Here is a 25386-nt window from a genome sequence, read left to right on the forward strand (position 1 = left end):
GAAACATATTTATGGATCAATATCTTAAAATTTGAAGAAACTTCATTGGATACACTCAGTTATTTTGCAAAAGACTATTTTCGAAAATAAAATACATTTTAAATACACTTTGTAATAATTCAAGTTAATGTCTGATGGAAACATTTATGCTTATGTCACCAGAACATATTACAGTCTGTTGGTGACAATATAAAATGAAACAATTATAGATGAAATGGTAAAAATATTTATTAAAACAAATGTTAATGTAGAGTTTTAATTGCTGTATTCGTTTTATAGTCTATTTATATTTTGTATATATAATGCAATAAATAAGTTTTAAAATTATACAGGTGTTTTAATGGCTGTGGGCCTATATTGCAGTTTCCTCCGGTCTAATTCCAAAAAGTGTTAGCTAGATAAAGAGGCAAAGTTTACGAAATTCTCTGTAAATTTACATTCGGTAGTTGATTATTTGTATAGAGATTCGTTATAAAGCATATTACGTGGTATTTAAATAAAAACTGATTAAAATGGTTATTAATAATTCTGGTGCATGTGAATGATCTTTAATTGCTTATTGCTGATTAGGTGTGTAATTTTTAGAGATTAATGTCGTTATTTTACAGCGGCTTATTTTTGGAACAGACTTTATTTGCACAAACTCATGCCTTGTGGTCGTTCGGTTGCTCTAAAGTTACAACGGGCAATACACTTTACATGGCAAATTTTGGCCTCGAATGTCTTAGCGCATAGATGAAATTTCAAAATTACGGCTTTGTTACGACATTGGCTTTGCCAAGTTCTACATATTTTCAAAAATTCATGTTTAATGATAGTGCGATTGCTTTAAACTTGGATCACAGAGAAAAGATGTTCTGAGTTATGGAGAGCTTCGCTCAATTAAATAAGCAAAATGGGTATTAATTGGCGAATACCAAACATTAAATGAAAAGCCGGCTCTTACACAGAGTAGGTTCTGCGGTATGCGAGGCCATAGAAAAATTTAAATTTGGAGCACATTAAACGAGTGATGGAGGCAGAATGTAGATGTATTAAGAACTAACCTAACAGAAACGCTTTTAATATAGAAAGAGTCAATAGAACACAAAATAAAATAATAAAAATGTATACAACGGTTTTACGATGAATCGGAAAATTCAATAAGTGTACGAAAGTTCACCCACAGAACTGCTTTCCTTCTGTTAGCAGTGTTAAATATATCAATTAAAGAAGAAAAGTGTAATTGTTCAGCAATGTAAATGGGCAAGATCGAAAGTCAAGAAAAACTCTCTTGCACTGTTGATTGAAGGTAGTTATCGATCAAATTTAATTGTAAAATGATTATGTTTTAGATGCAACAGATATTAATATGATTATCTTTTCAATAAGTAATGATTTAACTACTAAAATATACTGTTAAGTCTTCGAGGGCCCTGCAAGCACGATCTTAGGTTTCATCCCTTTTCACCTGTAAGTAGGCCCACTTCTGCGTTTTGGAAACAATGATTAAAAAATTAGACCTCATCAGAAATACTCAATAAATTGATTGTAACGTTGTAAATCAAAATGCATACTCAAAACACTTTGAATTAAGAAAAATATATCCCGAAGTGTATCCAATCTATAGTACTGTACTTCTGCATATCCATCCACTCATATCTGCCTTAGATAATTTATAGACAAACTCAAAGCATTTTTTTTGTGTTGCAAAGGTTTTCAAATTTAGAAAACATACAGGTGAAAACTCTTTTGTGGAAAACAGAGGAGGCAAGCGAAAAAAGATGCACTTCAAAAAATATCACGCTTAAAACAAGAGAAAATTACTGATTGTTTTTAAATTTGGAATAATACAAAACTTAAATGATACACCACACTTTTATGATACTGTATTTAATAAAATCTCATCCAAAGCGACAACATTTAGTCGAAACCATTTAGGAATTTTACAGTATAGGGCAGGCCTGGCCAACCCGCGACCTGTCATGTTAAATTGTGTGGCCCGCTAACCGATATTATATATCAATTAAAACTTTTGTTTTCCGTTATGTGTATACCAAAACAATTAAATTAATGAAAATTTGCATGTGTCATTGTTGTAATGCCCAAGAACGAGTACGAACTCTTGGTATAACAATAAAATCTTATTCATTTTGTATTTGTTTTACTTTTTTAAAAGCATGTTTTCTAAATTGTGGCCCATTATAATACTACGCGTGATCAAAGTGGCGCGCAAAACAATTTGGGTTGGCCAGGCCTGGTATAGGGCTACCAGGGGCAGCAAAATCTTGCCACGATAGGAGCCATACACTGCCTATCAGAATTACACGACAGTCGTATCTGTGAAGTCCCAAAAACGGGTTAACAGTAATTATTTATATTAGAAGATTGTTAAAACGAATGTAGAAAATCATCCATTGTTACAGGAGACAAAAACCGATCAAAGATCGGATTAGACGCGTTAGTCATTTGAAATCGCGACAAACCGCAACGCATGAAAAAAAAGGAGAAAGATGTCAAAAGGCAAAAAGGGCCTAATGTAAAATAAAACGCGATTATTGTAACAATTAATAATTGTAGACGAACGTCCTCCCAGTATAGATGGACCTTTGACAAGTCGCTCGTATACGAAATTTAGATCAATTAATATTTGAAAAAGGGAAAAGTTTTCAATAAAAAGGAACTTCATATCAAAGCATTGAATTTCAAAAATCTCTCAGACTAGACGACAATAGGGAAAATATGAGCGCAAGTTTCGAAGTTCCATCAATTCTTTCCATCCTGAGTAAACGGAGGGTGTCAAGTAGATTTGTATAGGCGGTTCTTTCTCGTGACTCGAACAGGGGTCGTTTTTCGCTTGGAGACAAGCGAGAGACCAATCGAGAAGCGAGAAAGGAGGGACGTAGAGCCAATCAAAATGAACAATTCGAAAGAGGGAGATTGAGATAATCGCCGAGCGAGGAAGAAGAGAGGTCTTTTTCCTTCTACGCGCAAAGAGGCCGGACAAAAAACTGTGAATCCGCTAACGGCTAATACGCACTCAAAGACAATTTATTTTTCCTTCATCATGCCGATCTGCAAATTAGTGCCACTAAGGACAGACCACCAGTGACCAGAGGCGAACATCTCCACCTGTTGCTGCCCCGGGGCCTACAGTAGAAGACGTCAGGAAAACGCCGGCGTGACTGAGACCTTTCGAAAAATTTTATCGTTCGAGAAGAAGTCTTGTATTAGGTGTAAGTTCCTTTACGACTAAATAAACGATTTTTGTGAGACACTTGTTGTCTGTGTCACCTCCCTCACACCCACACGCGAACGACCCTAGACCATCCTGTCGCGGGATTAACGATCCCCCCCTAAAGGTCGGCGAACTTACATATCCTCTATTAGAATGTATATTTATATTTTACAACAATAAAAATACTATAGTTATAATTGTTCTATAGTAAAATCGCCGTTTCTTTACCGGTTAGCGATAAAGTACAAGTAACAGTAATTTAACTCTTTCGACTTTACAAACGTACTGTAATCAGTTTCCTGTTTGCGAGTTGTACACATACAATCCTTGGGTATACAACACGGATTGTCAGTGTATCACATATCTAAGTCAGGAAACTTGCAAATATATTACATAAGTGTAAGTAGTATCTACCAAGTTTATGAAAGGAAATTGTAGAAGTATATGGTAGCCTGAATATGGATCTAGAAGAGCCGCACGCAGCTCACGAGCCACAGTTTGCCCACCGTAGGTATATACAATTCCGCATTTCTTTAAAAAGTTACTCGCCAATTTAACAATTTGTATTTCGATGAAAATATTATTTAAAGGAATAATTTTGTTTCTAAAAAATTAAACTGTTTTAACTATAATTAAAAAGAGAATTTGAAGTATACGAATGCTTTAAGAGCGTATAAAAAGTCAATAAAAGTTCAGTTAGTTTTTAAATAATACGTCGTATGACTTAAATTGTCTAGATACTTCTTACATGCAAAGAATTTCCCGAATTTCCTTCATTAGAATTTATAATTAAATATCTATTACCATTAATAAATTGTTCTACAAATTAATGATAAGTAATCAATATAAATATTCATTCTTTAATGACTCGAATTAATAAATATCGATAATGCACAGCATAAAATCTTATAAAATTTTATCTTCCATACTTTGCATAGTTATCATTCTTTCTTCCATTAGTAAAGCACATTTATAACATTAAAAATATTATATAAATGTACCACATATATTTTAATTTGCATCACGTGTAACATATTTATAATAAAATAAGAATTCACCTCTAATGAATGCGGTTAATATGAATTATAAGACGAATTACATGTACTTCTATCGAGTCTATCGATTATCTTTAATTAAAAGATCAACGTTAAATAAGATGTTATTGTAAACATTCGGTAAAAGGATCGACGGAATTAAATTGTGTTTGCACTCGAAAAATTCCTTACTTAAAAGGAAGAATTTCTTGAGTGCAAATAGCAATTAAATTGCACTTAATTTAATGACGCTAATAGAGATTGCATAAGCGACAGAGTAGAACAGAATTTCTCGTGTTAAGGATAGACACAGATTTTACTTATTGTAGTTATACTTAAAATTCGTAAAGCGAATAAATCATGAATTCGTTCGCAATTAACGAAATCTGTATGCATTACTACTTAAGACCATGCTGGGTAAATGCGATGATCTATGGTTTGGATCCTTTTGAACCATGCAACTGCCGAAATAACGAGTGTTCACCTTTAATTAAGAGAAAATATATAGACAAATATATTCGATTTTTGGAATTGGCATTCTGGTATATAGCGGTTCACTTGTGGTCGCAGACTATTCCGGGTTGGGGTGAATATTCAATTTGCTTTGGATGGTCCGATTTATTTCAAAACAATCGTCTTCTGCTAAAAGTGACAATCGCGTGCTTACACTGTTGCTTTGCCTTTACATTTAGTTTCGTCAAGAACAGAAAAGTCACTCTAATAAAAAAATTAAGAAACGAGGATCTTGTGAAGAAGATAAACCGAGCAAATATCTTCATTAATATTATTTCTCTGCTTGGTTTTTTTGCCATTAATTTCGCTGTGTTTTGCTTTCAGATTTTGAATGTATTATTTATTTACCCAGCGATAGAAAAAAATGAAAAGTTCCCGGGAGAGGCACTGTACTGTTCGGTCGAAATTGGATTTTTTGCTTGTGTCGGAATTGGCACTTTGGGTTATGCTTTCTTATTGCTAGCAATGATATTAGTTCTTACCGAAATGGAATTCAAACAGTTGATACAAGATTTTTCTCTTGTAAGAAGAAGTGATAAACAGTTCTATTTTAAATTGAGAAATTTGATGCTTCGTCACGAAGAATTGTGGAATTTCGTCAGTCAACTTAATACTAAATTTACTTACCCTAGTGGGGTTGTGTATCTCGCTCTTATATGTGCAACCAGTTTTTCTTATTATGCATTATTCTTTATAGATGTAAATGATGCAATTAGATTAGGATTTCTGGCATTAGTTGTCTTATTCACCTTTACTTGTATTAGTGGAGCTTGTTTGTTGTGCAGTTTTGCTTTCTCGGTAAAGAATTTGTTTCTGAAAATTTCTTTCGTAAGAGGAAATGACGTTAATTAAAAACCTTTTAATTCTATTTTCATTATCATATTTCGTTTTTCAGATGCAAAATGGCTTTCAAGATGTCCGACAATTTGCAGTGAGCAATATACATCCGGAAGAAAAGTTAAAAGTCTGTATTAATAAATCATTTTAAAACTTTACACATAATTTGATTGATTGTAAATTCTTTATTGCTTACTTTTATTTTGTAGATCTTAAATTTCATGAAAAGATTTGGAAAAGTGTCGTTGAGTTTCATGATCGGTGGTGTTTATCCAGTTACAAAAAGAATTCCCTTTAAAGTCTGTATTTCTTTATAGTATTAAGAAAATATATATAGGCTACAACGATAAGTATTTTTTAAACACGATTTGGATAGACTTTATACATTTATAATTAATTGATTTAAGTTATTTATTATTTATAATTATCTTATACATGTAATGAATCTGTAATTAATTTAGACGTATATTTTATAACCATTTTATACCCAGGCATTCCCTTAAGGCAACGTCAGTAACACGTTTATCCCAGACAGTCTGTGGAAAACGTTAATTATAAATTGATTTCCCATTATTTACAAGCAAAAATGGCAATGCATTAGTAGATGAACCAAGGATAAAATATTTGAAAAGTCGTAACTGAAACACAAGGAAAATGTCTAGATATAAGTGATAAAGTATCATATTTGCATGTAAAATGCTTAAAATATTGCTTATTGATTAACACCTGAATAGGAGCCAATTTCCCATAGAAAATCTTTCCGAGAAGCATTTCACCTTAACAAATAGCCCACCCGTTGCAATGCCATATCAAATAACAGGCAGCAATACAGAAATTTGTTAGAAAGAAATGCAAATACAAATTTACAATAAAAACAAGAATGAAGTGCAACATACATAACATTGTTTCTGTATACCTTAGATTTTGATCGATTATTGTTTGTGACGGCACAAAAAAGCTTTTGTGCTTGTAATGAAAGCTGTTGATATGATGCTGGACGTCTTTTTCATCGCTAGAAACAATTGGTATATATCAGGTTGTAAATGTAAAATTTATACGTTTTGAAAGAAAAATGTATTGACAATTAACTCAACAATGATTAGAGTTTAGCCTGGTAGACACAAAATGGCGTGATGTGAACGATATGGATGGTAATCACCATTTTTTTTTTTTTAACTGTTTCCTCCCTGAGGGCACATTGCATCTTAATATACTCTGGTAAGCATTTCGATCGAAGCGATGTCTTTGTCTTTTCTTGCAAAGTTTCTCTGTTTGATTCGGTCTGTAAATTCGAGTGTCGAATAGAGTATTTTTCAGTTGAAGTTCATGATGCGCACCTCTACAGATGCGTGTTTTTAAAATATATTTGTACACTATGTACAAATAAAGTGGAAATTACACTAAAACTTCTAATTTGTACGATTGTAACGAGGTTGTTTGAATACCCGTTTAATTTCTTTTAATTTTAATTTCTTTCATTTAATTCTTTATGGAATAAGTAAAAAGAAGTACTTTAAAACCTCATCTAGCTGTATTTGTTTCATTGTTTTGTGCTTGAAATTATAACACGTAACATAATTACAAGTCATAGCAAATGCATTTTTTTCAGGTTGCAAGTAATTTACATTCGTTCTTTTCGGCATTTATGAAACTGAAAGGGATTTCGAAAGAAGAAGGAGTCTGCATCAATGCAACAAAATTGCATTGAGTCACAGAAATTCGCATTTTAAGAATCTTATCATACTTTAAAACTTAAAGAAACTTGACTGAAATTTTTAACCACAAGGAAAACTGACTAAAAGAAGAATAAAAAATGTGATGTCCCTTAAAATCGCCAAGCATCAACAACTGGAAAACGTGTTATTTATTTCATTTGGCCAAATCAACGCCAAACGCGTTTGTGTAATGGACGCAACAATCAAACACCAATCTTTCTTGTTTGGAGAACAGACGGACATCACAACTATAGTGATGCTTAACTGACAAAGGCCACATGCCATAAGACTGAACATCTGTGCAATATTAGAATTCAATTCATCTCGCCGAAATGCACTGGAATGTCACATCCTATAAATGCAAGAATTATAAAATGTTTCAAGGCTCATTAATCGTGGTCATCGAGTGAAACATATCACCGACTTCATTAACGATAAGAAGCGGAAGTGATAACCAAAATGATCTACAATAGTTAGACCTATATTGGGTTGACCAAACAGAGCACTTATTGATGTTTACAATAAAGCACCTCACGAAACATTACAATAGCTGAACACTTCTTCCGGTATCGAACATCTTATGCACGTAGAAGAATTTTAAGCCATCGAGAATAATGCCGAATTCATGCAGACATGTCAACGGAAGACATTTTAATAATCGTGTAGCCTGATCTGAAGTCTCTTCAGAAGAGGATGAAGAGAAATAAAATGACAAAACCCCACTACAAAAGAAGCCTAAGAGGGATTGTTGAAAGCGCAAAAGTTCTTGGAAGCGTTATATGTCATATCATCGCACTGGAAAACACGTTTAGAAGAATTAGAGAGAGGAAGAAATAACAGACTTCTTCAGCCCCACTGGTAAGACATTAAACACGAGTTATATTTCATTAGCATTATTAGCATTTACAATATTTTTTCTTTTTATAAAACTCATCCCTATTCTCAAAATTAAGTTTTTTTTGCCAATTTATAATAATTAAAAATATAAAAAATTCTTAGTAATAAAATATAGTGTTAATGTTACCTTAGGATCCAAAATGGCGGCCAGGGAAATTTTTCCCTACTTCGGAGACTGCGACGGGGAAAAAATTTTTCCCTAGAGTCGCGACGTCGACGACGATATCGAATTGCGTATGCTTGATATACGAGAAGTTTGTTTGTAAGGCTTGTACTGCCGCCCATTACGTAATTACTGTTCGATGCTGGCCAGCATCTTCCTCGGTTTGTTTCCCTTATTACTTTCGTTATTTTTATTCTTAAATTTATTTTTATATTTTTCTGTGTTTATGTATGTGAGATAAGCCGGGGCTATAGGGGGTTCCTTATTAACCACTTAATCGGTACAGGTTGTTAAAACCCGACCTCGGAGTCGTCAGATGGCTATAAGAAGGCAAAATCGAGTGGCGAGGGAGGTGAGCAAGTCGACAGGCGTCGTTAGATAGACAGGAGACAGGTTAAACAAATAAACAAAGCATTTATTAAAATCTAAGGTTAACAAGGTTTACAAGGCTATACTCGGTTAAATGAGATTAACGACTAGATATATGTATAAAAGGGCAGCTCTTAACTAAGCCTATTCTCGTAGCGAGAGAGAGAGAGTTCACAATGTTCTAACAAAAATACCTCTATGAGGAAACGAACGGTATGCGTCGTACGGTTCGTAGAAATCGTAGTCCTAGTCGATATGACGATATGGCGAGCTGTATGGAAGTTTGAAGTTGTGATCTCTCTTCTACCGGAGTCTTCTCCTTTCGTTGAGCCGAGAGACGAATGTATCAAACAGATAAGTATAACTTCCCTTGGATCGTCCTGAGCTTCCGGGGGCTCGAGCTTTTATTCAATTGTTGTGGGAAAGAAATCACATGATCGTCATATGTTGACAATAACGGTACATTCTTGATACGTATGTGTCAACTTTCTCATCTAATTGTTATCACAAACTGTGATCTCCGATCTAATTCTCATAAGGAGTGTTTTTTTTTTCTATCAGAATTGTTTACAATTTTTCTTTGGACGACTGCGTTAAATTCGCGGATTTCACATTTACCTGTTTATATATCTGTATGTATTTGCACAACGTTCCCAATTGTGTCTAGAAGTGTCGGGTGCTAATAAAAATTATATGTCTGGTATATGTCTGTAACAACTTGTTGTGTGCCGCATAATTTGTCAGAGAAAAGTAGATAATGGTATCTGGTTTAATGAAACAGATGAAACTGACAGCAAATTAAAGAGAAATTGCATGATAGGAAAGATTAATGACAAAGCAGTTTTAATCAGAAATGCTGCAGCGAGGAGTTTTACTCAAGTTTAGGTTTATAAGAATACTATGCTACAGTGGCGTGCCGTGACATTTGATGATAGGGAAGCTGTGTTTCTGTAAGAAGCCGACTTCCTGGGGCAATCAGTTAATTGCACATCAGTAATGGTCTTGGGTCCATTCGTACATGGGTGATGGCTATAGAGACAAAGACGACAAGTATCTGACAAAAACCGTTTATTTTAACATAAAATAAACATACACTATGTACAAAATAGCTTGCTTTAGGACAATCAGCCGTTCGGACGTCTTGAGCGCCGATGTGGTTCTTCGATAGTCGATCGAAGGTGGCCCCGGGACAGTGGCGTTGACAAGTCTGTAGGGCACGGGGAGACTTCGTCTGTTGGAGTCGGGGACACGGTCTAAGTCCGAAGTGGCACGGGTTACAGGTTGGCACAATAGACGAGAAACTGTTTCCCCCCTTTTTTTGCGCGTTGACACACGGCGTTTTGGTTATTCGGAACGTTAACCGAGTGCCAGGTGTCCTCGATTATCGGAGATTATATTAATCTCCGTTTTTTCTTTCATCTATTTTGATTGGTCGTTCTCTCTCAATCACGCTTCCCGAGTAGTTGGTCCCTGGTTACTAAACGTAACGAGACTCTTACCTGAAGAGTGAGAAAAGTCAAGATCGAAGATGAATTCGATCTTCCATAGGACGACTTCCTTCCGCGATTTATGGTTTCTGCCTGGCAGTTTGATATAAACAATGGGTGTCCGACCACAAACGACTTTTACCTATGTTCTTTTAAACTAATAAATGTTTCTCTAAATTAACCGTTTTTTCGCGTCTTTCGTGACGGGTCAGACCCGTTCGGTACCTCACATTTCCATAAAAGTTTTGAACAAATACTGGAAATGACAAAAATAAACAATTTATGTATTTTAGTTCTAAAATACAAATAATACATACATAATACAAATTGATACAATACAAACAATGATAGAAAAACTTGTTTTTTTAATTTTTTTATAAACTAATTTTATTCGGTGATTTTTTCTGCAAAGTCGTTAATTACTTTATCATAAAAGTCGTTGGTCGTCGACTCCATCAACGTATTTAAATGCTCTTTTTCTATCGAAAGCAACGCTAGCGACGACAATTTTTCCTCTGACCGAGTGTTCCTGGCCAATATATGAATTCGCTCCGTGGTCGAAAAACAGCGCTCAACAGACTCACTGGTAGATGGTACCGTAAAAATTAATGATATTAAATCGTATAATTCTTTTAGTACGTCTTTGTTCGGATAGGTATTAATTATAATATGTTTTACGTTTAAGAGTTATTTGTCAATATAGTCCGGACACGAATATAAATATTGCGATTCACTACGTAATTTAGATAAATCAAAAAATTTCCCATAAAATTTACTTAATTTATAGAATTAAAACACGCTTGGAAAAATTGTTTTTCATAATATTAAAATTATTAACATCTAAAAGTGGTAAAAATTCTAAAGATTTTATGTCTGAAAATCTGTCAATATAATTATAATTTTCTTATAATTATACTGTAATTAAATATAACTTTGCAAAAAAACGTACATAAAAATAACATTGAATACTCTTTACTTTTTAAATCTTAACCAATTCACTTAGTCAGATAGCTCCCTGCCAGTGGCTAAGGGATAGAATCGTTGGAAGCGTTACACGTGTGTAGTTTCCACCAGCTAAACCGGCTGAGGTTGGTGCTCTGTAAAGCGCATGCGCCAATGCCCTCTGGCTGCTTTACACCATTCAGTTATTCTCGCCGTGTAAGCTGTCTCGGAAGCGCTTCCATTCCGCCACTGACATTCGAATATACAATAGCAATCTTATCGTTTTTTCACATATAGTATAGAATTTTTAAATAAGATACATAATGCAGTTATAATAAAATATTAATTTTAATTAATTCAAAGTACGTTAAAATATGAAAATTTATATTTTAGAAACTACAAGGGAAGGTCATTGGAAGGTGGAAGCGGCGCTTCCACCGCTTCCAATGACAGCACGCCACTGCTATGTTATAAGACAAATTTTTGTCTTAAGCAATTTTATTATTCCCTGGATGTATATTAATAATTAAATTAAGGAAAATAAATGGCCATGTACAATAAAAATTATTGTTATCTCCAATAAATTAATTACACATTTTCTTCATTATGGAAAATATTTTTTTTCCATTTGTACATTTTCTTAACGTAATTGGAGTCCTTCCTCGCCGATCATTATTAATTTCCTTTTTAAGTCCCCACAAACAGCATTACTTCGTTTAATTTCAGTCAGTGATTCATTTATTTACTGTAGCAATGGCCGTTTCTTCCTCTTTGATGACCTTGTCACCCTTATTTGAACATCGAGTGGTACTGTACATCTTCAATGGTTTTAGATGGTTATAAGTAATAGACCTACATATGATAGGATACATCCGATGACAGTTTACCAATATCCAATTCAGGTGACTGTAGACATTCTACCGTCAATGTGCTGCAACTCTCTTCCATTAACGATAGATTCTGAGCGGGCTGATGCCCTATAATTCAATGAACTATTTGAAAATATTGCCAGGTAGATGGGCTTCCTCCCAAAGGCCCAATCAGTGTTACTTCTTCTCTAGTTAATAAAATGAAAAAAGAAAATTACATTATTTTAAGTAGTGTATTTAATTTAATTTAATTTTCTATTAATTTTCTTCTTTTAAAATTTTAATATTAGTTATTAATTTGATTTCTACTTCATTTACGATTATCATACGAGTTACGAAAAACGTTCAACGTTCGAGATATGACTGTTTAAAGAATTCTTCATTTAAATACTAAACGTGAACTAATTTAAGGATCACGTATTTTCACAGTTTTGTATCTGGAGGTTAAATTTTGAATTTTCCTTATTTCAGACCACATTCGGGCTCTGGAAGATGGCCTTTGAAAACGAATTTCTTCCGCCTTTGCTTCGTATATCGATTTGTTCCGTTTGGCTCGACGTCGGTTATCGATTTTTCCCTCCATATCTCAATAGAAACCGTTATTTCCTCTCTCGACTAATTTTCAGAGCGTTTTTTCTCGTTTTGATCCGACATTTGGACATCCCCTTCCGCCATTTTTTTGAACCTATGGCAGACCTCAAAGCGACTTAAGCTCGTTTGGGAAAGCAATTCGAGTTGAGTAGTTAAATCGTTTAATAAAAAAATCAAAGCCTAATTAAAAATTACCGTATGAAAGTGAAATAGGGCTTCCATATCTGGACTCGAATTTTATTCATCTAACTTCGTTCTCATGATTAAGGAAAGACAGTGAGAATTTATAGGTTTACAACTTTTTCAAACTTCAACCCAATATAAATCATTATAAAAATTAATTATATGAATTCAATATAAATATTCGTTATTTTAAAACATTCAACTTATAAATGCTGCGCATTTATAAGTTGAATGTTTTAAAATGAAATTGAATGTTATTAAATTGAATGTTTTAAAATGCTGAACGTCCTGCTAGGCTCTATTGATTCGCATTAACATGAATTTTCATGAATATTCCACGTTCTAAACTGCTCTGTAAACTCAAGAAATTTATGACACTAACGGACCGGGCTGCTTTACATAATTTATGTCACAGACTGTATACGGGGTATTGCATAAGTAACAGAGTATAGCTGACGAATAGAAGTTATAAGAAAATTCGCCGTGTTAATAATAGAATAAAATATTTTACTTATTCTAGTTGTACTTAAAATTATTAAAGCGAATCAATCATGAATTCGTTTGCAAAAACCGAAATCTGTATGCATTGCTTCTTAAAACCATGCTGGGTAAACGCGATGATCTGTGGTGTGGATCCTTTTGAACCTTGCAATTGCCGAAATAACGAGTTTTTACCTTTAATTAAAAGAAAATATATAGACAAATATATTCGATTTTTGGAATTGACATTCTGGTATATAGCGGTTCTCTTGTGGTGGCAAACTATTCCGGGTCGGGATGAATATTCGATTTGCTTTGGATGGTACGATTTATTTCAAAACAATCATCTTCTGCTGAAAGTGACAATTGCGTGCTTACACTGTTGCTTTGCCTTTACATTTAGTTTCTTCAAAAACAGAAAAGTCACTCTAATAAAAAAACTAAGAAACGAGGATCTTGTGCAGAAGATAAACCGAACAAATATCTTAATTAATAATGTTTGTCTGCTGGTTTCTTTTGCCATTTCTTTCGCTATGTTTTGCTTTCAGATTTTGAACGTATTCTTTATCTACCCAGCAATGAAAAAAAATGAAAAGTTCCAGGAAGAGGCTTTGATTTGTTCAGTCGAAATTGGATTTGCAACTTCTTTGAAATTTGGCGCCATAGGATATGCTATACTGTTATTAGCAGTATTGTTACTTCTTACCGAAATGGAATTCATACAATTGATAAAAGATTTTTCTTCTGTCAGAAGAAGTAATAAAAATTTCTATTTTATATTGAGAAATCTGATGATTCGTCACGAAGAATTGTGGAATTTCGTCAGTCAGCTTAATACTAAATTTAGATACCCTGGTGTGGTTATTTATCGAGGTCTTTTATGTGCAACTAATTTTTCTTATTATGCTTTCTTATTTATAGATGTAAATGATGCAATTAGATTAATATTTCTGGCTGTAGTTGTATTCTTGACCTTTGTTTGTATTATTGAAGCGTGTTTGTTGTGCAGTTTTGCTTTCTCGGTAAAGAATTCGTTTCTGAAAATTTCTTTCGTAAGTGGAAATGACGTTAACGTAAATGTTTGAATACTATTTTCAATATTATATTTAATTTTTCAGATGCAAAATGGCTTTCAAGATGTCCGACAATTTGCAGTGAGCAATTTACATCCGGAAGAAAAATTAAAAGTCTCTATTTTATCTATTAATAAATTATTTTAAAAAAATTACACATAATTTCATTAATTGTTTATTGTTTACTTTTATTTTGTAGATCTTAAATTTCATGATGAGATTTGGGAAAGTATCGTTGAGTTTCATGATCGGTGGTATTTATTCAGTTACAAAAAGAATTCCTTTCAAAGTTTGTATTTGTTTACACTAATACTAAATATGTTTACAATGAAAATGAATTTTAAGCACAATTTGAATACTTTAAATATATTTAAAGGACATTAAATTAATCATATATTTCATGTCGATTTCATATACAGACATTTCCTTAGGTAATGAGAGTATCCCGTTTATCACTGACGTTCTGTGAAAAATTTTTACTTGAGAGTCTATTTCCCATAATTACCAAGGAAACAGATAATTCATAAAAGCGTCAATCCAAAACTGCAGAAAGTTTTCGGTTGACGTTTTTAACTGCAAATAGGCAATACTTTACAAGAAAGTGTCTTCTCACTCCCTCCCTTTCTCACAACATCAGGAAGTAATGGTGTGATAGAGGAGTCGACTTTTTTTTTTCGTGCTTCTCGTCCCTCTTAATATGTAAAACGTTTAAAAAGTGGAAGTGAGAAGACACCTTTATTAATGTATTGTGAATTTTTGAATTTTTGTAAATTTGCCAAGTTTCTACTAAATGAAGTCAAGAGTTACATTGCCCCGTTGAAATTAATTGCGTTTTTTTCACGAATCTCTCATACTGCCGATTACATTGCAAATGCACTTACCTCACAAACTGTTCTGTGAAAACACTATATTGACGACAATATAAACTAATCCGACGTTATCAGAGGGCGAGAAACGTTGAATAAAGGTGTTTCTATGTTAAATGTATTTAAACCAAAAAGACTTTACAGGGAAAACATTTTACAGGGAAAACGTTCTGTTGGATATGCCTGTATTTTTATCTGAAGTTTATATAATTTATATAAAACTTTTGGTGTTTATACATAATTTATATAAATTCAAAATTGCTTCTTTGCGGAACCGGTATTTTTAAATGTCACCTAGTTGCACTTGAAAGGTTTATTATAAGATGTGACATAATCATATGCCATACAAATGCTTTTTTTCCAGGTTGCAAGTAATTTACATTCTTTCTTTTCGGCATTTATGAAACTGAAAGGAATATCGAAAGAAGAAGGAGTCTGCACCAATACAACAAAGTTCGATTGAGTCGCAAAAGTTCGCACTTTAAGCATTGCATTTAAGTATCAATGGTTTAAAATTTGAGTAAAATTAATTGAATCTTTTTAAAACTGTTTCACAGAAGAATTGTTTGTGAAAGAGTTCAAAACATTTTGTGTAATAATTTCATCTTAATGCGGAAAATTGTCAGGCTTATGTAATATAAGTACCAAACTGTAATAAACATTAAGAAAATGTTGTCCATTATTAATTATTGAGTTTATCACACATCATGCAAATTAATATGAAGAATTTTCGGTGAAAGAGATCACGCATTAACAAACAGAATTTACAAATAATATAAAACATCTGCTTGACATTACATACGAATCAAACATCCAAGTGATTACACATCAAGACGTTCCTGATTATTTAATGTTAGAAATTTACTTTATGGAGTTGTCATTTCAAAACGTTTCATCATAAACGCAGGAGTAACGGTCTTGTTTTAAAAATCATATACTTAATAGGGGCCTCTTGCCCCTACGGTTTCCATATCTAGTCTCGAATTTCAAATGTTTCCAGATTATGCAAAGACAGAAGTGAGAATTTATAGGCCTACAATTTTTTCAAATTGCAACCCAATTAAAGTGAATCAAAGATCGAAAAATAACTCATTTACAGCAGATAACAATAGCTAAGTAGATGACATTATTGAATTCATCATTTTTTGAACAATAGTGCCGAGGAAAAAAGGTTTAATTACCGTCATAATAAGAAAAGAAAATACAGTAGTGAACCGAAAATCGGAATCAATTGGGGACTGGTGTTGTTCAGATTAGGGATTTGTTCCGATTACCGATTATGTACGAAAAAATATATTAACCTGTCCGATGTTGAAATTTTTCTCCGTTGCGTGTCGCTTCGTGTTGAATTTTCGTCGATTTTAAGCCTAACGAAAATTTTTATAATAATAATCGAGGCTATCGTATCGTTAAAAATTATTTCTGCATTTTGTACAAACAAAATAAATATATTGAAGAATATAAAAATATGAAAATTATACTTTAGAAGTAAATTTAGTATCAAAAACGTTCGATTCAGCACGACACAGTCCGACTGAAAATCGTGCCGATTACCGGCGATTCCGATTACCGGGGTTCCGATTTACGAGTCTCTACTGTACTTCCGAATGTCAAAAGTGTTTCTCGCAAATTTTTCTTTCCCGGATCTGTTATATTTAATAGAGAAAAAATAATGGCGGTCCATCAAGAAATGACCCCAAGAGTTTTATATTTTTTGGTCTCAGGACACCATGAAACATCGAGAAATGCAAAAATTTCGAATTTTCTTTTCTTTGTGTATGAATATTTGTATATGCGGGAAAACATGATTTTGTTCACCCTGCTTGAATCTTAATATCTCCTGTGCTTTTTGTCGAAAATTTGTGGAATTTTGAATGAAAGTTTGTTTATTAGAGAAACTGATGCTATTAAATTTTAGTGGTTAAAGGTCGACTTGATGGAGAGATAAAAGAAGATTGTGTGTTATATCTCGAATATGGTCTGACTTAATGACGATTTTACACTATATTACAATTTATAATTTTTTTATAAACCCATCCCGATTCTCAAAATTAAGCTTTTTGTTATTTTATAATAATCAAAAATATAAAAATATTTTTAGTAATAAAATATCATAATAGATGGCGCTACACGCGTAGTTTTAAAAGTTGCCCGGAAAGTTAAGCAACTCATTGCTGAATTTTTTTTCAGTGACTATCGAGGTATTTCAAATTTGATTTGTCGCTCACCGGTGGCCCGGTGTAGTAGTTTGCACTTGACTAATCAAGTAACAATACATTTTAATAGTGTATACTGTACTTAATTAAATAATGTATTTTCGTCTATATTTATAGGTCAATTTTAATATTTCTTATAAAATTAATATTTTTAAAAGAAAAATGATACAATATGGTGAATGATTTAAATAAGTATTCTAAATAAAAATAGCTTAAATTATTAATTAAGTGTATTTTTTTAATTAATGTAATAATGTTACAAACTGTTTACACGTCCAGTAAATAAGATCATATTAGTTCTGCGATCTCGTATGAAAAACAGAAAAGGATGATTAGCATTAAATATTGGTGTTACGTGAACATTTATTCCAACTCTCGGATAGAATATTATTCCAGTAACTGCAGCAGCTTCGCTTCCTTCTTCGTTTACCTCGATTACAGCTTTATGAAATATTTGTGAAATGTAAAGTTCTTTCCTTCCTGTTATTCCTGAAAAATCTGCGTTAACGTTAAATGCATTTTGCATTCCTAAAGTTTGTAGATTTGCCTTCAACTCTCTTGAATATCGAAGCTTAAATTTTGGAATTTGTACGTCTACTTTGCTGTATCTTAGACCGGATATAACGTCTTGCAACACGTCTGAATCCATTGTCGTTTCTAGTTGATTCAGTCCGTCGTATTCGTATGGTAATAGAATAACCATACTTATATCTTCTCCTTTATAAGGTAATTCTATAGCATGATAACCTTTTCCGGAAAACGAAGCATAAAGAAAGTCTTCCTTCATCTTCATCATAGGAGCAGACGTACGATCAGTTCCATGGTTAAAAAAGTATTCATTTACAGTGGAATCACGTCTGAAAGTTTTCTTCCAAATTCCTTTAAAGTAAATAGCATTTAAGAGAATCATTTTGGCCATGGGCGAAAGTTTATCGATTAACTTTGTAATTTTTCCATGAGTTTTCTCATTAACCCAATTGTTAATTTCCTCGACAGTCTGCTGATTGTCCTTAAGAAAGTCGATTTCTTTAAACATGGCATTGTAATTAATTTGTAGCAAGTTTTTATAATCGGATAGAATATTATAATCATTGTGAACTAGAATGGCGTTGGCTATCTCCAGTTTATATTCGTCCGATCCATTGTTTAACAGTTGTAGCAAAGCGTAGAAAGTATGGTGTATGTTTTCGTCATTTAATCCACCTTTTCCGTATTGAAGGGTATTATACATTTGTCTGGCTGTTTCTTCTCTTGCTGCTCCATAAGCCATGGCTAGTGCCACGTAGATGCTGGCAGGAGAAAAGAAAATATTCTGATTTTTAGGAAATATTTTCAGAAGTTCGAAACCGAAATCATTATTTGCTTTTGATAGCTGTTTTATTTCCTGTTGAGCTCTGGTATTGATAAACAATATGAATATTGCAATTGCAAATAATATCTCCTTCTTGTACATTTTCTATCGAATAAATTAAACGAATTATATGTTAAGATATTTAAAAATAGAAAAATAACTAAGAATATGTACCTTACTTATTAAAATTATTGTTTCAGTCGTCACTGGATTGCGAGTAACTTTTAAAGCATTACCGACTTAAAACAGATGGTTAATGGTATAATTTTACTTTTATGGAATCGGAAATGACTGTTTAATGATTATAATTATCGAATGAAATAAAGGAAATTATAGGAAAACTTTAGCAACTGGCATCAACTGATAATTTTAAATTGGAAGTATGAAACAGTCATTTCCTATTAAAAATGTTTTTAAAATTTGTTTTAAAAGTAATAAATAAATTTTAAACTATAATAATTAAAGCTAATGCCGATAGAAATTTAAGTTTATTCTTTTGTAAATCGACCTTGTGAATATTATTTATTCTAGTTGGGATGTCACAAAAATTGTTTATAATTTATTGATTAATTTTATGAAATGTCCTAGGTGGCTTTTCTTTTAGGTTGAGCCGAGATAGGGGCATCAAAGTTTGAACACTAGTTATGTTCTTTGCCTTATATTTCCAGTGTAGATAATCGGAGAATGTTAAAATCTGGTGTTCTGACTGCCGCCACCAGTTACTGAGTGGGTAAAACCATTGAAAACTAATACAGTAGTCGTGGGTTCGCACCTTGCCAACGGGCTGGTTACGATGATTTTTCGAGTTTTTTTTTTCACTTTATGAGCCAATTTCCCATGAAAGACCTCCCGGGAGTCAAACTGCCTCGGTAACTTAGGGAAATATTCAACCGTGTTCATTGTTCCATAGGACAAAATAACTTCTCTTTGATTATTTAAACATTCAATAATCAAACAAAAATTACAAATTTTAAAGAAGAAAGTATACTACACAGGGTATGATCAAAAATCTTGTCTTTCGGCTTTATCTAACTATTAACGTCAGATATGCCTCGTTTTATCCATACGAAAGAATCCCCGTTTAACAGTATTAGGCAAATTATTCTTAAAATTTTCTCGAATAATTAAGCCGATGACTACTCAATACTAACAAAAGTTTATGCCTTGAGTAACATTTTTTTTTCATGTGAAATTTATTTGTTTCTGTATAGTTGTATATATGATTTAAACACGGATGCCCTGTACTGGTTCTACACTTCATTATATTGCGCTGCTATTTAAATATGGCAGACCTATAAATTTCTACTGGCGTCTGTCTGTCTGTTCTTTCTTAATATCGAGAACGGAGTTAGATACATGAAAGTGTAGACCAGATATGGAAACCATTAATTAAATCCAAAGCATCTCCACACCATAATAGAACCACCACCCTTTTGCCTGCTGAAAAATTGCACTTTTCTTTCGTAATTTCATGCCAGAAATTAGGCTATCCAAATTAAATTTCTTTTCATCACTGAAAAGAACTGAGAGCCATTGGTCATTTCACACCATGTGATCTTTAACCCACCTCATTTTGTTAGTAGTGGTTTTTTTATCATAGCAGAAATTTTATATATGGAACTGCTGAAGTTCTTCGATGAGCAGTGCTTTTTGATATTCACTTTTAAACAGTTGCTGTTTGTTAAGTTATGGCAACGCAACCCTTGGGCGATCCCTTCCGGGAGGTCTTTTAAGGTTAACTGGCCCGTATTCAGGCGTTACAGACGTAGAGAAAACCGGAAAACTCCACGTGGTCAGCCCGTCCTGGAGTGGCCCGAACATACGACAGAACTCCCAGTTTTAGGAAATGGAACCGATTAACCACTGGCGGGCCCACTTTCAAACAGAATTTGAAGAACTGATTTATCCTGTTGCGTTGCAAGGCGCACGATTCGATTATCATCCCTTTTAGATGTGATTTTGGATCTTCCTAATCTATGTATAGGAGGTATTTGTGATGATTTTCCCAAAATTTTATAAATTCCAGGAGTAGATCTCAGCCTTCTGCTTTCAGTTTCTATATTCTTGCAATTTCTTCCATACTAAACTTTTTCCCATGAACGTGAAGCTAGAAACGGCGATGTGAGGAGTCCAGGAAGCCCCGTTTGATACCACCCTTTTCAATGATATCGCGATGCAGAGATGAAGCAAAAGTTAAAGAAATGACGCATGTAAATAGTTTTATTCCTTTATTTTGCACAAAATGCATAGAAGAAATCTAGCATTTTGAAATGCCAAATAATAATAAAACTTTGGCTGTGGTCTAACCTTTACACTAGATTATTTTTCAATTTCAATATTAGCGAGGTTTCGGCCGACGTTTTTAACGCAAAAACGTGTACGTAGAACATTCAGCGCCGCAATCCTGTAAGCCTAGAAGTTTGACAATGGCGTTTGGAACATCGAGCATGATTCCACTGACGTTCCAAACGCCATTGTCGAACTTCTGGGCTTACAGGATTGCGGCGCTGAACGTCCTACGTACACGTTTCTCGTTAAAAACTTCGGCCGCAACCTCGCTATTATTATATTATTTTATCTGTATAAGCAGTATCTCCGAAAGGGAGCCCGAAATGCTCTTTGTACCGACCGCTCTTCATTTATTTCGGGGGCTCTGGTTACGTGCGCCACCCTACATTAGTTTCATTGCATTTATGAGCTATAAAAGTTTACGTTAAGTTTGAATCAATATGAATGCCATGGACTACTGAACACTAACAAGGAAACTACCAGACGTTCACTTCTCCGATTCGAACGAAATATGGCGAGCACGTCGCCCTAAACACAAACAGATCCCTGTCCAAATAATAGGACCCACTTAAGATTTAATTATCAAAATTAAATTATATATTGAAAATCAGTTTTTTTTCAGTTGCCTCCTGCGGACACCAAGTGGACCCTTCCAATAGTGCCCACAATGGGAGATGCTGGAATTTAATTTGAATAATTATTAATTAGTATGCTGCGTAAAGCGTGTTGTAAACAAACAAAACTTTTATTGCAGTGTTTATTCAATAATATCATTGAAAAAAACGAACAATAATACAAAATTAAAATCATCACCACAATTTAAAATTTGTAAACTATGCAATATGTCAATGTCAACTTTTAAAATTTATCATCTCTTACATCAAATTATCGGGAAAATTTCAATGTTTTCGATCTAATTCAGGAAGAAATGTAAAAAGATTATTTTAAAAACAGTACTAATCATGATGTAGCTTATAACTGAATATATAAAAATTGATAAGATTCCAAATAGATCCAGCCAGAAATTTTCGTCGGGAATATATATCAAATTTTCGCTGGGAAAAAAATTAAAAAAAAAATATCTATTAAAATATTTTAAAAGTAAAAATTACTACTACTTTCTCTGCTATTGTATATAACGGAGGGCGAGCGGTCCCCCCAAAAAATGATATTCTAGAAATGAGAGATGCGTAGCTTGCCCGGCTGTTATAATGTTTTTTAAATAAAAATTCATTATTAAGCAGCAATAAATAAAATTGCGTATGGCACCATCTGTTACAGGTTTTGTTATAAAAAATTACTATTATTTTTAATTATTATAGAATGGCAAAGAACTTAATTCTGAGGGTAGGGATGAGCTTTATAAAACAGTACAAGTGTTAATAACAAATAAAATCCTACCCTTCTCGCGATACATGATCCCTCCTCTATCTCCCCACCCTCTCGACCTTTCACCACCAAAATTTAATAGTATTTATTCCCTTCATATAGAAGCCACCATGCCAAATTTCGTTTATTAATCTTTATCCCATCCTGAGATATGGACTGATCGGATCGGACACGCAACACATGGACAATCTTCTTAGGTGGATGGATTCTTTATAGGAAACTGGCCCTTATTTTGATGTTGAGACACATGAAGAAAACACGTGGCTAAGCCATTCTTAAGGCGCAAACACGCGATTAACTACAGCTGTTTAATGGTTTTATACAATAGAAATCTATTGTATAAAACCATTAAATCCAAATAACTCATCTGACTTTCGTGTTGCTGATTCCACCCATAAATATTTGTTTAATGCTTGCCAATTTTATGTGAAATATTGCGGCCCGAATTATAGTATATTTAAAGGAAAGTAAGCAATACTTACCACAGCCATCTTAATAGTTCTATCGTCGTTTTAAGACAAAAAGGGAAAAGCATAAAGTGAAACATGCAAGATGATCCCTCATTCGAGAATAACTTCTGAATATAAATAAGGGAAAGAACGTGATCACAGTTCCACTTTTTAATACCTGTTAATATTTATAAAGAATTATGGGGATACTATAAATTACCACGTATGGAATTTCGGGTCTTTGAGTATATATCTGAACTCAGGAGACCGAGACGAGTTCAACGATACCCTACTTTTGGACCGGAGACGAAAAATAATAAAGTTACCATACTTTTTTCCAGCGATCGCGCGATGATAGGCAGTCGCGTCGCTAAGTTGGCCTCGCTATCGCGATCGGGAGTCGCGTCGCTTGCCGTTAAAATTGCCTTCAGTAGGCGTTTCCCCCCCTTTTTTTTTTACTTTGTTCAAGAACTACCGTGAATCAATAACTGGTGACGTTTAGCACATGGCGGCCTGCCGGCGGCTCCCCTTCGGGAGGTCAGTCGGGAGCACGAACAGTGGGAACGGCCGCTATGTTTGCTGCCATAAGTAACATTAACCGAAATGGCGATCGCGCGATGATCGGAAGTCGCGTCGCTCTCTCCGCTCTCGTATCGCGTGTTAACCCTACTGGAGATGACCGTAGTCCGACGTCATGGTTTGCAGACTTTACCGCAAGATGGCAGTACTAGCAACTATGGTGCCGTCTTCATGAGAGCATTAAAAAAGTATGGTAATTTGAAAAGTATGACAACTTTTTTATCTTTCGTCTCCGGTCCAAAAATAGGGTACCGTTGAACTCGTCTCGGTCCCCTGAGTTCAAATATATAATCAAAGTCCTGAAATTCCATAGGTGGTAATCTATAGTACACCCAGAATGATCAATAAAATTGCAAAATAGTAAATTGGTCAAATACTTCGTAATTGTACATGTATTTACAAGAAACTGAAGGAGAAAAATATGTTTAATTTCTACACTTTTATATACCACACTGAACCAGATTCGTGTATACTGTAATTATATTAATTATTTTAAGATAATACAATATTTAAATTGATTAAACACTAATATTTAGATATTTATTTACATATTATTCACATTTACATCTATGAAATATTTAAATTTTTACCTTCTATTGAAGGGCAAGAAAGCATTTACCATTTTAATTATATATTCACTGACCCCCTTGTATGATATTTCTTATTATTATTATTATTATTATATACAAGAATTATGTAAATCTTACTTGGAGTGGGCTAATTCCGAACGTATTAAAAATATAAAAGATTAACATTATAGTAAAAATAGCATAATCTTCTCGTTCTAGGTTCATATTTCTTAATTAAAATAGCCTATATTTAAAAATACAGGTCAAAAGTAGGCAATGAAGATCCATCGCCATCATTGTCTTTTGTATAAGAAGTCCTAATTGTTATGCAAATTAAGTGAAAAATAAAATAAAATAAATCGTGCGAAAACTTCACAAATTCCTTTCTTTTTTTCTAATTTATTCGCGAAAAAATTCGATATATTAAATATGGAACCACTAAAAATACATTAGATATTATAGAATGATATTATAGAATGCAAATTGTTTCATGCGTGGTATCATCAGGTTTTATGCTGTATAGCCCGCCCATTATGGGTTCCTAATCCCTACACGTGTCATTAAGTTACCACTGTGAAAGCTATTTATATGTTTTAAAAGTTTTAATGGCCAGTAAAGGAATTAGTTGTAAATTAGGCTTTAATAAAAGACGGCACTAAAAGGGATTTTTCATATGCATCATTGGTGCATGTATAAGGGACGATCAAAAAGTTTCCGTTTAAGGACGTGGCTACAGCATATATGCAAAGTAGAGCATCGCGGATGTGGGATATATAAGAACCGACAGCGAGGCGTGGGATTATTGTGTGGAAAACGCTGAAACGTGAACAATGGCGACATTATTACCACATGCGTCCAAACAGGACCAACATGCTGTGATTCTTTTTTTGGCTGCCGAAGGACATTCATACCACCAGTAGACATTTATTGCAGAATGAAGAATGTGTATGGAGAAGCATGCCTGTCGAAAACCACCGTAGTGGAATAGTGCGCAAAGTTCAGAGCTGGTCGCGATTCGACTCAAGATGCAGGTCAATCTGGGAGGCTAGCCACATCCAATACAGACAACAACAAGAGGGCAGCTGATGATGCGATTAGGGCGGATCGTCGCATATCCATACGTACTCTTTCAAAAGATCTCGACATAAGCTTCGGTAGCGCGCAACATATAATCCGGCAGGAGTTAGGCTATCGAAGATCTGCAGCCAGTGGATACCCCGGGCGTTAAATTCCGAACAACAATCAAACCGCATAACTGTTTCCCTGAAGCACCTGATGCATTTCAATGTTGAAGGCAACATGTTCCTT

The 25386-nt window shown here is 33.7% G+C and overlaps 1 protein-coding gene and 3 long non-coding RNA genes across 4 annotated transcripts in view; 2 read left to right on the forward strand and 2 right to left on the reverse strand.

The window, feature by feature from the left end:
- The first annotated feature begins 5252 nt into the window (after positions 1–5252).
- On the forward strand, positions 5253–5902 carry LOC136981919 (uncharacterized). Its single transcript, XR_010881809.1, has 3 exons — positions 5253–5562; positions 5660–5728; positions 5811–5902. It is a non-coding gene; the product is annotated as an uncharacterized lncRNA (long non-coding RNA).
- Positions 5903–14201: 8299 nt separating this feature from the next.
- On the forward strand, positions 14202–15755 carry LOC136981868 (uncharacterized). The gene is made up of 4 exons (XR_010881795.1): positions 14202–14319; positions 14416–14484; positions 14570–14659; positions 15601–15755. It is a non-coding gene; the product is annotated as an uncharacterized lncRNA (long non-coding RNA).
- A 1926-nt stretch (positions 15756–17681) lies between these two features.
- Positions 17682–25386, reverse strand: part of LOC136981970 (uncharacterized) — a 34057-nt gene continuing 26352 nt past the window's right edge. The window contains exons 5-6 of the mRNA XM_067278395.1: positions 18978–19042; positions 17682–18908 (exon numbers count right to left, since the gene is read on the reverse strand). Coding sequence (XP_067134496.1) covers positions 17709–18908; positions 18978–19042 — 1265 coding nt within the window. The 3' untranslated portion in view covers positions 17682–17708. The remainder of the gene's footprint in view (positions 18909–18977; positions 19043–25386) is intronic.
- LOC136981915 (uncharacterized) lies at positions 21736–24325 on the reverse strand. The gene is made up of 3 exons (XR_010881806.1): positions 24217–24325; positions 22964–23108; positions 21736–22147 (listed from the first exon to the last, which is right to left on the reverse strand). It is a non-coding gene; the product is annotated as an uncharacterized lncRNA (long non-coding RNA).

The sequence above is a fragment of the Centruroides vittatus genome, unplaced genomic scaffold (assembly GCF_030686945.1).
Source record: "Centruroides vittatus isolate TY-2023 unplaced genomic scaffold, ASM3068694v2 contig_799, whole genome shotgun sequence".
Classification (NCBI taxonomy): domain Eukaryota; kingdom Metazoa; phylum Arthropoda; class Arachnida; order Scorpiones; family Buthidae; genus Centruroides; species Centruroides vittatus.